The 14,127-nt window shown below is 48.3% G+C and overlaps 1 protein-coding gene across 20 annotated transcripts in view; it reads right to left on the bottom strand.

Annotated features, from left to right (window-relative positions):
* The window catches only part of MACF1 (microtubule actin crosslinking factor 1), a 249,021-nt gene that overhangs the window by 88,510 nt on the left and 146,384 nt on the right, over positions 1-14,127 (bottom strand). For all 20 annotated transcript variants that reach the window (XM_050932168.1, XM_050932180.1, XM_050932181.1 and 17 more), the window contains 11 exons: positions 12,786-12,935; positions 12,450-12,683; positions 11,570-11,797; positions 10,184-10,705; positions 9,383-9,559; positions 9,039-9,162; positions 8,062-8,270; positions 7,228-7,545; positions 6,335-6,501; positions 2,868-3,024; positions 1,653-1,770 (listed from right to left, as the gene is read on the bottom strand). In XM_050932168.1, the coding sequence (XP_050788125.1) occupies positions 1,653-1,770; positions 2,868-3,024; positions 6,335-6,501; positions 7,228-7,545; positions 8,062-8,270; positions 9,039-9,162; positions 9,383-9,559; positions 10,184-10,705; positions 11,570-11,797; positions 12,450-12,683; positions 12,786-12,935 (2,404 nt within the window). The remainder of the gene's footprint in view (positions 1-1,652; positions 1,771-2,867; positions 3,025-6,334; positions 6,502-7,227; positions 7,546-8,061; positions 8,271-9,038; positions 9,163-9,382; positions 9,560-10,183; positions 10,706-11,569; positions 11,798-12,449; positions 12,684-12,785; positions 12,936-14,127) is intronic.

Raw genomic sequence — 14,127 nt, 5'->3', positions numbered from 1 at the left:
AGAATCATATTTAGAATAGAGATTGATATTGCAAGAGCCAAAAGACCTTTACTGAAGATATTAACTTCCTTATATTCTTCTTTTCTTATGGAATGAAGCTTTTAAAGAAACAGACCTAAAAAACCAAACATCTTTTCTATGCAACTGGGCCTTGAACATTATTCCTCAGAAAATCCTTCTCTTGGAATTCATTTTGGAATGATCCCAAGTCCATCCATGTTCAAACCCAAATTCCCTGGAGACGTTATAGATCAGGTTTGTCATTTTCTAAGCAACCCAAAACAATCAGCATCATAATCATTATAATGTCCATTTATTAGGAGATTGCAATATGAAAACCTCTCAAAATCTTTCACTGTTCTCCTATTACTTACATGCAGCTACCTCTCAGGAGGAACACAGTACACCGCTACCTCGATATAACGCCACCCGATATAACGCCACCCGATAGAACACAAATTTGGATATAACGCAGTAAAGCAGTGCTCCGCGGGGGCGGGGCTGCGCATGCTGATAGATCAAAGCAAGTTCAATATAACACGGTTTCACCTATAATGTAGTAAGATTTTTTGGCTCCCAAGGACAGCGTTATATCAAGGTAGCAGTGTCGCTATTCTGGGTCAGCAACACTATACAACATGTTTGGGGATAGGAAGCAAAGGTTAATTTCTCCAGATGAAACGCCCATCAAGGTGTTAGGTAAATCCCAATTTAGAATTTAGGCTGGAAGTTGGAGTTAAGTCCCCTAACTCTTGCCCTGGGATCTTAAATGGACAGAAAAGCAGTCGACACGTCCAATGAGCATCGTATGTAAAAGCGAGCATCCTCCAGCATTGTCCTAGCACCATGGTGATGACCTGATTCAGTACCGATTCTTGGGCTAGTCTACACTCTGAGCGAGGGGCTTATCGAACTAGCACGAGTATAAATAACAGCGTAGCTGCAGCAGCAGGCTAGTGGCAGCGGACAAATGGCCAAGCCACGCAGAGCATAAACCCGCCTGAAACAGTGGGTATGTACTCGGCACGGCTGAGCCGGGCCTCCACTCTCGCTCCCTGTGTTACTGCAGCCGCCCTGCTACTGATACTCAAAGCAGCTGAATGAGAGGTCCTGTAGGAGCAGAGGAACCACACCCCTAGCTCGGAGGGTAGATGTAGCCTTAGAGTGCCACCTACTGAAGCATCAGGACTACAGCCTGCAGCATTCTCCTAGGCATTCCTTGGGAGGTTTCCTGTCCAAACGCTAACCAGGCTGACCCTGCTTAGTTTAGGGGCTGCGATCGCACGTGGGTGGCTGTTCGCTGAAGTGCTAAAAGCACATCCTCGACAGGAGTCAGTCTCGCAAGTTGGAAAAGAGCTGTTTGGTATTTATGCTCATTTCCATATAAGAGAGACAGACAGATAATCTCTCCAGAGGCTGAGCCCTCAGCCCCTAAATGCCTTGGAGCAAGGCTAAGATACACAGACTATTGCTGGCTCCTTGACTTTTGTTTTGTAACAAGTTTAAAGCCATTTTCTATTTGATGATGGTTTAAATAAAAGTACCTAAAGAACAACAAAAGCAAACGGAGTGCAGAAAGTGACAGGGCTCCACTACTCCTCCTTCTCCAAGGACACTCCAGGTGTCCTCTGGGTGGCACGGCTGTAACTCACCTGTCTTTGACTGAGCATCAGGGGCTGTGATTTCTACAATCAAATTCTCTAATGCAGTCCCTTTGCGATTGATTTCCTCCACCTGGGCCCCCTTTCCTGTCCATTCCTCCAGGAGAACCTATTAAAAAACCAGGATCAGATACCAGCATCCTACATTATATATTTCCCACACCAGAGGGCCTATGACTGAAACAAAGAGTCACCGCTGCTTATGCTCAAACACATTCTGCCGCTGAGAACGCCGGGTGTACGTTTGTGTGTCTGTCGTCTAGGCACCATGAGTCCTCCTCTAATATCCATGTAGGATTCAGCTTTAGCATGCTCAGCTGTCTAACTCACAGGGTGGCTCACTGACTCCCAAATAATAAACTGAATGATGGTTAAACAGCAGATTAAGAGAGTATCTCTAGACTGTGTCCAAGAGGGAGGTTTCTTTATAATGAACCACTTACAGAGCATCAAGCAGGAAATTAACATTGCCGAACTAGTAGGTCTCTCTTCAAACTAAGATTCTGAGGACCCTCCTTCCTAGCTATACCCCCAGCCTTCTAGGGTATCCAGCACGCTATACTTGCCACGTGGATCTTGTATAAATCAGCAGCTGGGAGAGCTGCTATATTTCTGTCTGAGATAAGACAGCTACAGGTAAGTGAACAGGACGTTGCACTCTCTCTAAATCACAACCCTTGACACATCTTGATTTAAGATGTTATTTACCCCAGAGAAGAATGAGAGCACTAAAGTGACCGGACGTAACCCCTGATGTCCAGCAGAAGGAATTTCACTGCAATTGAAATAGACTAGCACATGGGGGTTCCCCCTCCCAAATTCCTCTGAAAAGCAGAGGTGCAGTCAGATTGCTTTTAAAAATGAATACAAGACTCTGCACAGATTTCACTATGCATTGAAAGTTTGAGAGCCCATAGCTAACAGTGATGTGTATGATTGCTAGCACTGTCTCTCGACAGTCCCACGCAGACAGGGGCTTCAGACCTTCAGCAGTGCCATTTTCAAATCAAGTAAAGGCTCACTTATGAGAAACCATTGCACGGACATACAGCACTGCACCCCTGCATGTAAGCACATGGAAGCCCAGGCGTAGCTGGATTAATACAAGCATAAAACAGCTCCCAGTATACCACGTCCTGCAAATCATTACATGCTGCTTTGGCTTCTACACCAACTCCTCAGAGCGTTTCAGCTTTCCCCGCCCACCTTGATTTGCTGCACGCGCTTCTCCAGTTCCTGGGTGCCCAGGGAGGTCTCTGTAGATGGCACATTCCCTTCGCTTTCTTTCAGCCACTTCTTTATAGCTCCGACCAACTTTCGGAACTCGTCCAATTGTTCCTGGCACGATGATGCATCCTTTTCTCTACGAGTGAAAAGGTGGAGAGAGTTAGCTGCTCGTGCTTCGCTTTGCAATTACCAAACCCTGAATTGAGGACACCAGGGTCTCTGTGATCTTGTTTTTTGTTGTTGTTGCTTAGCAACGGCGCTCACTAGTAGCCAAAAACGCGGCGATAGCTACGCTGCATCCCTGCTTGCTGGTAAAGCGTGCTTAGTCAATGACCTTGGTGCACAAGTTCAGTGTCATCTTGTCCTCTAGAGACCCTGACTCACATTCTTGGTAAAAACGGCAAAGAGTTCTGTGGCACCTTATAGACTGACAAACATATTGGAGCATGTGCTTTCGTGGGTAAATACTCACTTTGTCGGATGCACCCACGAAAGCTCATGCTCCAATATGTTTGTTAGTCTATAAGGTACCACAGAACTCTTTGCCGCTTTTACAGATCCAGACTAACACGGCTCCCCCTCTGATATTCTTGGTAAAGTCCAGGTTAGCAGTTCCGAAACCACTGTCCGCACAGAGCACTGGTTAGTGGCCTGCAGCGAGCTGGCAAGTCACAGGGTGGTTGGATTCACTTCCTTGCTATCAGCTACTTGGACAAAGGTTCAGGCTCATCACTGGAAAGAAAAGCCTGGATGTTTGTAAAAACAGCTGGAAAAAAGGAGGAAGAGTTTGCCTGTCTACTTCTACCAGCAGCCACCGCTCCATAAGAGAATAAGGAGCAACACTCAGGGACAGAGATACTAAGAAACAGCTACAAATAATCAAATGCTTTGTGACACAAAGGCACGTTGGCAATGGGTGCCCAGGTCTCTGCAAACAACTCTCATCTCAGACCTGACAAACTCACTACATCAAATACATTGTTCATAGGGTATCTATGCAGACTGGGTAACATGTAAGGTCTCTATTGAAAGCTTGCAATTTATCAACATTCATAATCATGGTGTGATGTGCGTACACTGAAGGAAAAAGGTAGCTATACTGACGTTTATGCCCTTAGGGTCTTAAAGTTAAGGGGAGTCACCAGGGATTAGCTACTTGGTGGCAGTTTATTCATGCAGGAGGGAGTTGCTCTCTCTCCTTGGTTAGCTGGTGATGTCATGCAAGGTTCAATTGTCTCGCTCTGCCCTGTCACAGATCAGTCAATGGAACACCAAAGAATACAAGTGCAAACAACTGAAACCACTTGGAGGTAGAACAAGAACAGGCAAGGTATCACCCTGTCTACGAACAGAGACAACAGACTTTCAGTATAACACTGAGTGGGGAGAGGCCTCTGCATCCACTCACTCAGGAGACATTTTGTGGAGCAGCGGTGTTTTCATGACAGTTTGGATCCTGGTTTTTGTGAAGCCAGTCAGCTCTGCAACAGACTGACATTTTGAGGGGAGGACTATTATTATTAGGTAGGAAAAGGAACTATTAATAAGCACAGGCCCTAGTTCAGGTTTTATGATTTTGTTTGCATCGTTGCCATTTGTTTTCACCACACTCCCTTGTTCCTGGTTGAATCTCTATTCTTTCTTAACTAAACCGACTTCTTTCTTAAAGACAGCGCTCACAGGTGCTCTGTGTTATACAGGAGCGGTGGTTTACGGTAAAACCAGCAAACTCATAGACTTTAAGGTCAGAAGGGATCATTATGATCATCTAGTCTGACCTCCTGCACAAGGCAGGACCCGGCTCCTTCGGGAGCAGAGGCTCTGGGATTACTGCGAGTAGCCGATGTCAGGGCTGGGACTCGCAGGGGAATAGTTCAAAGGGACTCGAGGAGCAGCTCTTGGTCAGCTGCAAGGCAAAGACAGGGAGCCAACAGCCAGCGGCCAAGTCTACCTCTCACTACAGCCAGGGGGTAAGAAGGTGACCCTCATTCCTGGGTACCCCGAGAACCGCCACATGCTTCCTTTAATACTTCTCTTCCACTGTTGTGCCATCACCATTGGCATACTGCATGCTAACGAATGGAAGGCAGATAATCCCTGTGGTCAAATATGCCACATGATCATGACTGGGAGAGGAGGCTGAGGAGAGAGACACTATTAATCTGTGGCTCGCCCCATGACTTCCTGGCATGGGGAAGTAGAGCTATCAGGGAAGTGGAGCTCATTCATATTGCTCTTGACCTTGTAACAATCACTTCTTGCCCCTTCCTCCGAGAACAGCTCGCATTCAGGGAAAGTAGGGAAGCTCAGCAGGCCTAGGGTATGTCTACATGGCAATCACGGGGCGCGACGGCAGCTCGTACAGACAGACCTGAGCAAGCGCTAACCAGCGCGGGTACTAGAGCAGTGAAGTCACGGCAGTATGGGCCGTACAGGCCCACTTGGAACCCTGGGTAATTACTCGGGCAGTGGCTTCACTGCTCCCATTCTTGAGCTAGTGACATTCAAGCTTGCTCAGGTATGTTTACACAAATGCAATCAGATGCCCCACGGCTGCAGTGAAGGCAGACCTTACCCCTGCCTCACCACATCACCAGGAGCAACATGTGGCGGGATTTCTGTGGGAGCCGGTTACAACAGCACGCACTTGCAGTGGCTCCGTGTGTGCAGCGCTGCGTAACCCATGAAATCCATTGCCTTCTTCACTGCCCTCACGGCAGTTCTGAAATCACGGTGGAACCTGAAGACAGGAGACGGCCTCACACTTTAGAAGACAGCTGAGGTTCCTGGGCGTTCTGCTATTCTGTCAGGCACCATCCGAACGGAAGTGAGGCTTATAACATCATGTAGCAGTTTATTTCACCCATCTTGCTGCTCTCCATCGTGAAAGAGGTCTTACAAACCCTCTTTAACTTAACCCTGTTATAAATGCTGCCTGGTCTCTCTAGATAGACCCTGCATTGTCTGTCTGTGTCTGTCTGTCTCTCACTCACTCTCACACACATACACGCGCGCGTGCGCTAGGAAAAACGAAGAGGCTCCTTCTGCAGCTATTATCTGTCGCTCCTTCGCTGGCCAATGAGCCTTTGCCACAATACAGTGATCTGCTCCTCGGGGGCAGCAGGAGTGGGTTTGATTCGTGGCAGTCCCTGAATGCTGAGAAAGCACGAGGCAGAGGCTCTTGCAGCATACAAATTTTCACAACGCCTCCGGCCGTGCTTTTTGAAAATGTCAGTGAGAGATGACAGCATTAAGTTGTGTGGTGTAGGAGGACAGCAGAGGTAGAAGTTAACGAATGGTCCCCAAAGCAAAAACGAACCTTAGTAGGCTCCCTCCCAATTGCTAAGTAACTTCCATCATCGGTGAGAAGCACATCCTCCAATTTTTAAGAGCTGTCTCCACAATCCAGCCCCTGAAGGACTGGAACAGGTGATCTCAGGTCTTACCTCTCCTTTGCTGCCTTCTGCAGCTGCACAAAATCCTGTTTTAGTCTGTGAACCTTCTCTTGGTGCTGAGAGGAGCCTACTGGGAAACCAGAGGAGCTCAGCTCTGTGGTCAGACCCTCTAAAGTATCCAGGTCCTCTTGGTGCTGCCTCATTTCTAAATTCAGCTCCTGCCAGGACAAACAAGAGTGGGGATGAAGCTCCTGTGTTTGTTCAAACAGGAGAAATGAATAGACACAGCCTTTGATACTGACTAGGCATGTAGTGCCCTCTACAGGGAAATAAGATGAATTATCCCTGAATCAGACCAACTTCTGAAACTCTCACACATCAGAATTGGTAGAAGGGCTACAGAGAGAATCTAGGGCAGATACTGTTCCCAGCTAACAGGAACCCTGGTGTCTCCATAAAACCACTATGATTTTGTCCCATCCAATGCAATGGACCCAGCCCTGCTCCATAAACTACTGTCCTAGGGTAGCGATTTCACTCACTGACACCCAGGCATTTTGCAGTATTAACGGATGAGATTTTCAGCCAGTGAGGTCTTGCTATATTTGCACTGGGTCTCATCAAACTGGTCTGAGTTCACTGCTTTAGTTCTCTGCCGCCAGCCAGCTGGACTGGACAGAATTGTCTTTCTAGTCTAGCACTGCCACTAGACTGTTCACACAGGGCAGTGAAACAGCAATGAGCTGCAAAGCCCCCATCTCCTTCCCTTTCTCCAACGGCTGAGCAAACAGCTACTGTAAGTGCAGGTCCCAATGGCCTAGGATGAAGGCAGGGGGTTATTTACTCTGCACAAATCCCTCTGCTCTGCCTGCAAAAGGCTCCTCACAAAAGCCTCATAGTCTGGGCCGCCTTCCTTTTTTAGGCACAAAAACCCTGCTTCTCACCTGGATCTGCTGGGAGAAGTGAGCGATGTCACGATCCGGCGGGTTTCCAGAAGCCAGCATGCGAGCTCTGCTCTCCATGAACTGCTGCAGCTTCTCGGAGAGGTGCTCATACTGCTCCACCTTCGGGAGGAGGCCCTTCAGTACGTTCTCCTTCTCCTGCTGCTGCCAGCACAGCTTGTTGAAATGCTCCATCACCTCGGCCAATTTGCCCTGCAGGGCTGAGGCTGTGGCACTGTCGGCCGTTTCCATGAACCGAGTCACCATTTCTCGGGTGGCTTCTAGGCTGCTCTTCTGCCTGGCGATGTCCTGCTTCAACTTCTGTTGTTAGAACATACCCCGAGAAAAGCAAAGTGGCATGAGTTGGCTGGGGTGCCCTTTGGAACTAGAACTCTTAAAGCAAATGACATTTCTAGATAACCAGAAACATTCACGTGGATTATTTTCACCCCCAGTCCCTCCCTGTGCCTTCCTTCCCCACTGTGTCTGACTTTGGCTTTTCCCTGCCTCTGCTCATGCTTAACTGTCAGTCTACCCTCGTCCACTGCTTCTGGACAGGGATTTCCTCTCCAGGCTACGTTAATGTCTCTCAACGCTGCTCATTAGCGGAGGAGGCAGGTAAGCAGTTTCAGTGGCTCTATTTCCTAGTTCAGCGAATTCAGGTAAAGGATGGATTTAACGCTCCCTTTTCAAACGGGCTTACTGACTTGAGCATTCAATACAATTAAAGCACAGAATGTTTTAGGACGTCTGCACAATTCAGAGGTTGGCGAGACACAGAGGAACGATCTACCAAATGCAGACTCCTTAGGAAATGCAGTTAAGTGAATATCTCACAGTGTTCGTGGCAAGTGACTCCTGAATTGAAAGAGACGAGAGGGAAGCCAGCTGCTCTCTTTCCAGGCTCTTCTCAATCTCAGCCATCGACTGCAGAAGATTCTCCAGTCCTTCTTGAACGCTCTGGGACTGGGCGATGGACTTCTGCAGCAGATCCGAGCGCTCGGCCATCTGACCAGAAAGGCTCTGAAAACGGCTCACGATGGAATCTGGGGAATTCAGCACAGGATAAAATAAATGACCAGTAGCGGGTGAGTGACTGTCACCTCTGGGATTATCCCCAACACAAATAACTAGCCAAATCACCCAGAGGGGCTGGAGCTGCGAAGGTTAGATTACTGAACTCTTTAGAGAGAACAGGAAAAACTTCACTAGGAAAACAAAAGAGAAAGCAGCAGCACAGGAACTGACCCAAGCTCCATCTATTCCAGTGTCCTGTCGGCGACAGTGGCCCACACCAGATGCTACGCGGGAATGTGTAAGAACCCTGCAGTAGCAGGAGTGGGGTAATCTGCTCCCACTCTAGAGTTAAGAGATGTGGGTACAGGCTAACCAGAAACATACATGAAAACACAGAACCATGGTCACCCAGGAAGACTATGATAGGACCATTTCAGTGGGGTCTACTGTATTGTCTTGATATTAAACACAACAGGTCTCTTTTCACTACTTCAGGCAGAAGCTGCCTGTTGCTCAAGACATCCCTTCTCCTTTGTTTTCTCAACATAAGCAGAAGTAAGGAGCCTCCAAAGGAGACAAGCAGCCTCAGGAGGTGTCTGGGAAGATGGTTAACTGCCGTATTGGCATGTGCGTGCGCACCTAGGGATTGTAGACAAGTTGCTATTACTGCAGTAGCTCCTCTGCTTTGATCCTGTGTTCTCCTGAACTCATCTGACTTGGGGACTTGCGTCCCTTTTTAACTGTGGTCTGTCTTCACTCTCGCACATGCTAATGGACACAGCTGCTTTGCCCAGTACCTGTGGTTTCCTGAATGCGACTGCGATTGGGGGCTGGCTCTCCTTCTATCTCCAGCAGGGAACGTGCTGCTTTCTGCAGCTTCTCCACGGGCACCTGATGTTCAGCAAGATCTCCCTGTAGATGCTGCTCCAAAACAAGGCCAGACAACTAATGTCAGCAATAATATACATCAAAGAGACTGCAACATACTGGTGAACTGGTCTAGCAGGTTCCATCCTTAATTTAAACAGGCCCCATGTAACCCCTATGACAGGAGATCAAAATCAGGATTTTTAGGGTGAGATGTCTGGCCCATGAGGGACGTACTCTCAGCCTGGAGAAAGACAGTCTGAAGGTCCCTTACCTTGGCATTGGTGAGCTGCTTCTGCAGAACTGCTGGGTCTGAGGAAACTGTCTCAGAGAGCACTTTTGCTACAGCTGCTTCACTCTCCTGCAGCCACAACCTGAGAGTTTCTGCCACTACCTGGAATTGTTGGTAGCAATCCAGCAAGGCATTCAGATGGGAACCAAGTGTGGCACACTACACAGGGAAATAAAATCCAAGACAAGGATATGAACTATCATGGTCCATGGTCTGCTCTTCCATGCCCCCTTTATTTGAAGAAAATGGGGGAGAATTCACCGAGGGCCTGTCTACACCGCAGGTTAGCGCATGGTGAGTACGGGTGTGAACGTACACAGTGCTCGCCTGCCATACACGAACTCGCTACGTGGATGCTACTATCGTGCAGTAAAGATTCCAGTTTCGAAGGGGAATATGTCAAAGTCCACTAGGGAACTTTCAGCGCATTACAGCAAGTTAGCAGACCGCATGCTAGTGTGCTGTAGATTAACACCTGGCCTGCCACACACCAACTTGCCATCGAGCCAAGCCCCAAGGGAGAATTCAATTTTAGCATATGGGTGGAAGATCCATATAACACAGTCCCTGCCCTCTTCTGAGCTCACACCTTTAAGGTGTTCGAACAGTGTAAGCGTTCCTGATGTAGGAAGATGGAGAATGGTCAGAGAGAAGGTAATAGGGTATATCTGACAGGTAAATTCCCAGTTACCTGCAGTACCAGCTCTCACCATCTCTATAGTGCCTCACAGAGGAAACGCCCTAAAAGCTTTATCCTACGGAGCTGGAAAGTATTTCCTGTACCTTTGAGTGGAGAGCAGTGTATCTTTTTGTTGCATCATCCAGTTTGTTCTTGACTACGTTTCCCGTGGCTAACAGCTCAGGCCCTTCTTCCTTGGCCGCTCTCTCTGCGTCCAGCACCTTCTGTCCTGACATGGTAACAAACCGCAAATCCCCCTTGTGGGAGATCACATCTTCCGAGAAGCTTCCCTGCCGGAGAAGCATTGGTCTCAACGATTCAGGGTCGCTGTCTCCTTTGTGCATCCGCTCCAGCTCCTGCTCTGCCTGCTCTAGCCAGGCCTCAAACTCCCCGTGATCCCGCAGAAATTTCTGCAGCTCATCCCGCAGCACCTGCACTTGCTTCAGCTGCTTCTCCGACTGCGACAGGTTGGCTGCGTATTGCTCCTTCAGCTCTGCCAGCCTCCCCTGAAGCCTCTGCCTCTCCTCCGGTGTGAGGTTGTGGCCCTGTTTGTCCAGGAAGGCCTGTGCTGTCTGTGCAGCTAGAATGACATCTTGCTGTTGGGAGAGCAGCTCCTGATGGCGTGCCTGAAACACACACACAACAAACATGCTGCCTTGTGACCAATCTAATGTCTCTAAGGACTTATCTACCTGGGGGAAAAGCCCTCAGTAGCAGGTGTGAACTAGCGACTCCACACTAATTCCCAGTGTGGACACAGAGAATGCCTCTGGGCACTTTGTTGTATGCTGTAGCTGTGTCAGTCCCAGGATACTGGAGAGACAAGGTGGGTGAGGTAATACCTTTCACTGGACTCAAGCTTGTCTCTCTCCCCGACAGATGTCGGTCCAATAAAAGAGATTACTTGCCCACCTTGTCTTTGCGCACAAGAGCTTAATGCACTTTGGAAGTGTGCTAAGCTAAACTGCCTGGGGGCATTCATAGTGCGCAGGAATTGTTCACATGGGGAGTGGGTGTGGAGTCAGAAGTGCACTTTACATCTACTCCTAGCTCACTGTGCACTAACTTCCCCATGCAGACAAGCCCTTCGCACCAGAACTACTGACAGATACCTCTTCACTGTGCTGGCGAACAACAAACCCCTCCCCTGTGTGTTAGCCTGCCAGCAACATCTTGCAACCCTGAATGTAAAGTGCTCTGTATTACGGATCACACCACTAATAAATTCACAACTGAGGCAGACAAAAAACATGCCTCTCTCCACTTTTACATCTCCATGTCCTCCCGTTTGCTGCGCCAGGAGGATCCCATAAGTTCTAGGGTCTCCCCTTCTAAAGCACCTGAGCAATGATGCCCGGTTACACTGGAACACAACTGCGTGGCAAGGTGAACGCATCCATGCATTCAGCACCACTTCCGGATGGCAGGGTCGTCATGCTTGGCAGCACTAAGATCTATGCAATATCGGCCAGACATGCCGGCATTCTAACCTTCAGCCTCTCATACTGCTGATCGAGGTTCTCTTCCACTCTGTCCAGTTCCACTAAGTGACCATCGAGAATGTCCTGGGCGCTTTTCCCCTCGAGTGCTCCCACAGCTTGTTCCATTGGGCGAGCTCTGTGCTCAGAGAGCCCCCCTGTCTGTTCTAATGATGTCACCCAATTCAGAAGCGACTCAATCTTACTCCTGTTCTCCTCCAGTTCTTTGGCAGCTTTCACCTGAAAAACAACAAATATGCCGGATGAGGAGCGCTGCTCTTTTTGTATTTGTATAAGCTGCTGCATCGGGCGAGGGAGAATCCTGGCATCTGACTGATTTTGTGATTCTCAGCCCAGCACAACACATAGTCCATAGTCTTACTCAGCCAACACATGCCCCAAACTGGGCTTCTGATACAGAGCATGTGAGTGTGTGCACAAGTAGTGTGTGTGCACATGGGTGGTTCCTTGAGGTACACCCCTGTGGCTTATCTGGGGAAGTTGAGACACTATTGGATTTTCAGAGGCAACAACTTACTTCAAAAGGCTGCCCTGGAAGCTTATTACCAATTCCTGACATGAGAGCAAGGCTCTTTTTCTCTGCCCTGTGCTGCTTTACATTACTATGATTATTGTATTAGTACTATAAATACCCAGCACTTCTAATCCATAGCTCTCAAAGTGCTTTACGGGGGAGTCACTACCATCATTTTACAGACGGGGAAACCGAGGCACAGAGTGGTGACACGACTTACCCAAGGTCACCAAGCAAAAACAGTTGCAGAGCCAGGAACAGAACCCAGGTTTCCCAACTCCCAGTTCAGTGGCATACCCACTAGGCAATACTTCCCTCCATTAAAAGTCCCCCCTCCGTTCGTTCTTCATGTGTTACCTTTTCCGTCTCCTGTTGCACTGCAGCAGTCACTGCATTCTCCAGTTCTTTCTGGGCCACTTCAGTCCTCTCCTGCAGAGACTGGAACTGCTCCTTTGCGAGGCGGAGTTTCTCCTGCAGCGCTGCTAGCTCCCCAGGGTTCATCTTGGCCCTGTTCTCCTCTAAGAACTCTTCGGTTGCTTTCAAGACACCCATGAAAGAGGCGGCCCGGTTCTGAATGTTCCTCTGCAGGTCCTACGAGCATTATGGAAGAATCGTACAACTTTTCTGTGCTATCTGGGCAGCTGGCACCTTTTTTGCCCCCTTCTTGCCCCCCACAACTATCCTAGCACTGACCTTAACGTCACTTTGCCTCTGCTGCAGCATAGGTAGGTCCCCTTCATTGGTTGCCCTCTGCTGATCTGTTAGCGTGTTCTCCACCTGGCCCAGCCAGGTGCAGAGCTCCTCCAGCTTCTGACTGCGCATTGCTTGCTGCTCCTGGAGAGTCTGTGTTGAGGGGAAGAGAAGAGAGGAGGCAGTTTAATGCACACCATTCATCCAATGCCACCATGTCTCTGAAAAGCAACGCAGAAGAGTTACAGTCTGAGCACCTGACAGGATAGGAGGCAGCACAGAAAACACCTTTTGACACCCTCTGCTCTCAGTCAGTCAGATAGGCTGCATGAATGTGTATCAAAGCCCAATAGTATTTGAAGGAAGGGAATCTCTTTAAATACACATTTTTCTATAATTCAAGCTGTCTTCTCTTCTCTCCTCACAGATGGGAGACCATGCCACAAGTGTTTAACAATTCCATAGAGGGCAACAATCAAAACACAGCCCTCCTTGGTACAATTAACCAAAACTTGCTCTGGCTTTTTCCTTTCTCTCAACCTCCAGAAATTTAAAATATACCAGCAAGCCGCATAATGCCATCTCTAGAAAGGCTGGCCATGCGTAACAAGATGGCATCATGCAGCGCTGCAGCTTTGGAGCATTGACTGACCCAAGTCAGGTTTATTTTTGACACTGGGGCTGGTGTGAGAGCCTAGGGGAGACAATGCGTTTCTGTAACTGATCCAATTCCTAAGTTTTGCCACTAGTGCACAATACAGAAGCGCCTGTTTGAGCAATTGAGCATGATGTGTGACCCTGACAGTCCTCACAAAACACTTCTCTTTGCCAGCAGGGGGAAAAAAAAGTTTCTTCTGATGCTGTAGCAACTAAACATACAAACTTGTGCAAAATGCTGTGGTCATTTCTTTCACTCTTTAAGATAAACAACAGAAGCAATTCAAAAAAGCGCTCTTAAGAGCTCTTCAGCTGCAAAGCGAGATCTTCCTGGGTTAGGATGGGTGCACAATGAATCTGAAAAAGCAAAGCAAACTGGTTAATACACACAAAGAGACGGCAAAGGCAGAGTGTTATTGAGAGCAACTGTTAATAAAAACATTTCAGTATTAATAGTGTCTGGAGTGAAAAGGTCCATGCGGTTATGTGGGCTGCAGGAATACAGCAGAGAACCAGGAGCTTTTGTGGGTGGCTGCTGTGTGCCACGACATTTACATATTATTCAAAGGGCAGTTCTCGTGTCTACAGACCATTAACTGTACAAGGAAACTGAGAAACCAGCAACGCTGGTTAACATTTGGGTTGAACACTGCCAGTTTGTGCAGTTATTTTCTGATGTGGACCTTAT

Source organism: Gopherus flavomarginatus, chromosome 22, assembly GCF_025201925.1.
Source record: "Gopherus flavomarginatus isolate rGopFla2 chromosome 22, rGopFla2.mat.asm, whole genome shotgun sequence".
Classification (NCBI taxonomy): Eukaryota; Metazoa; Chordata; order Testudines; family Testudinidae; genus Gopherus; species Gopherus flavomarginatus.
This window is presented reverse-complemented; position numbering and strand designations above follow the sequence as displayed.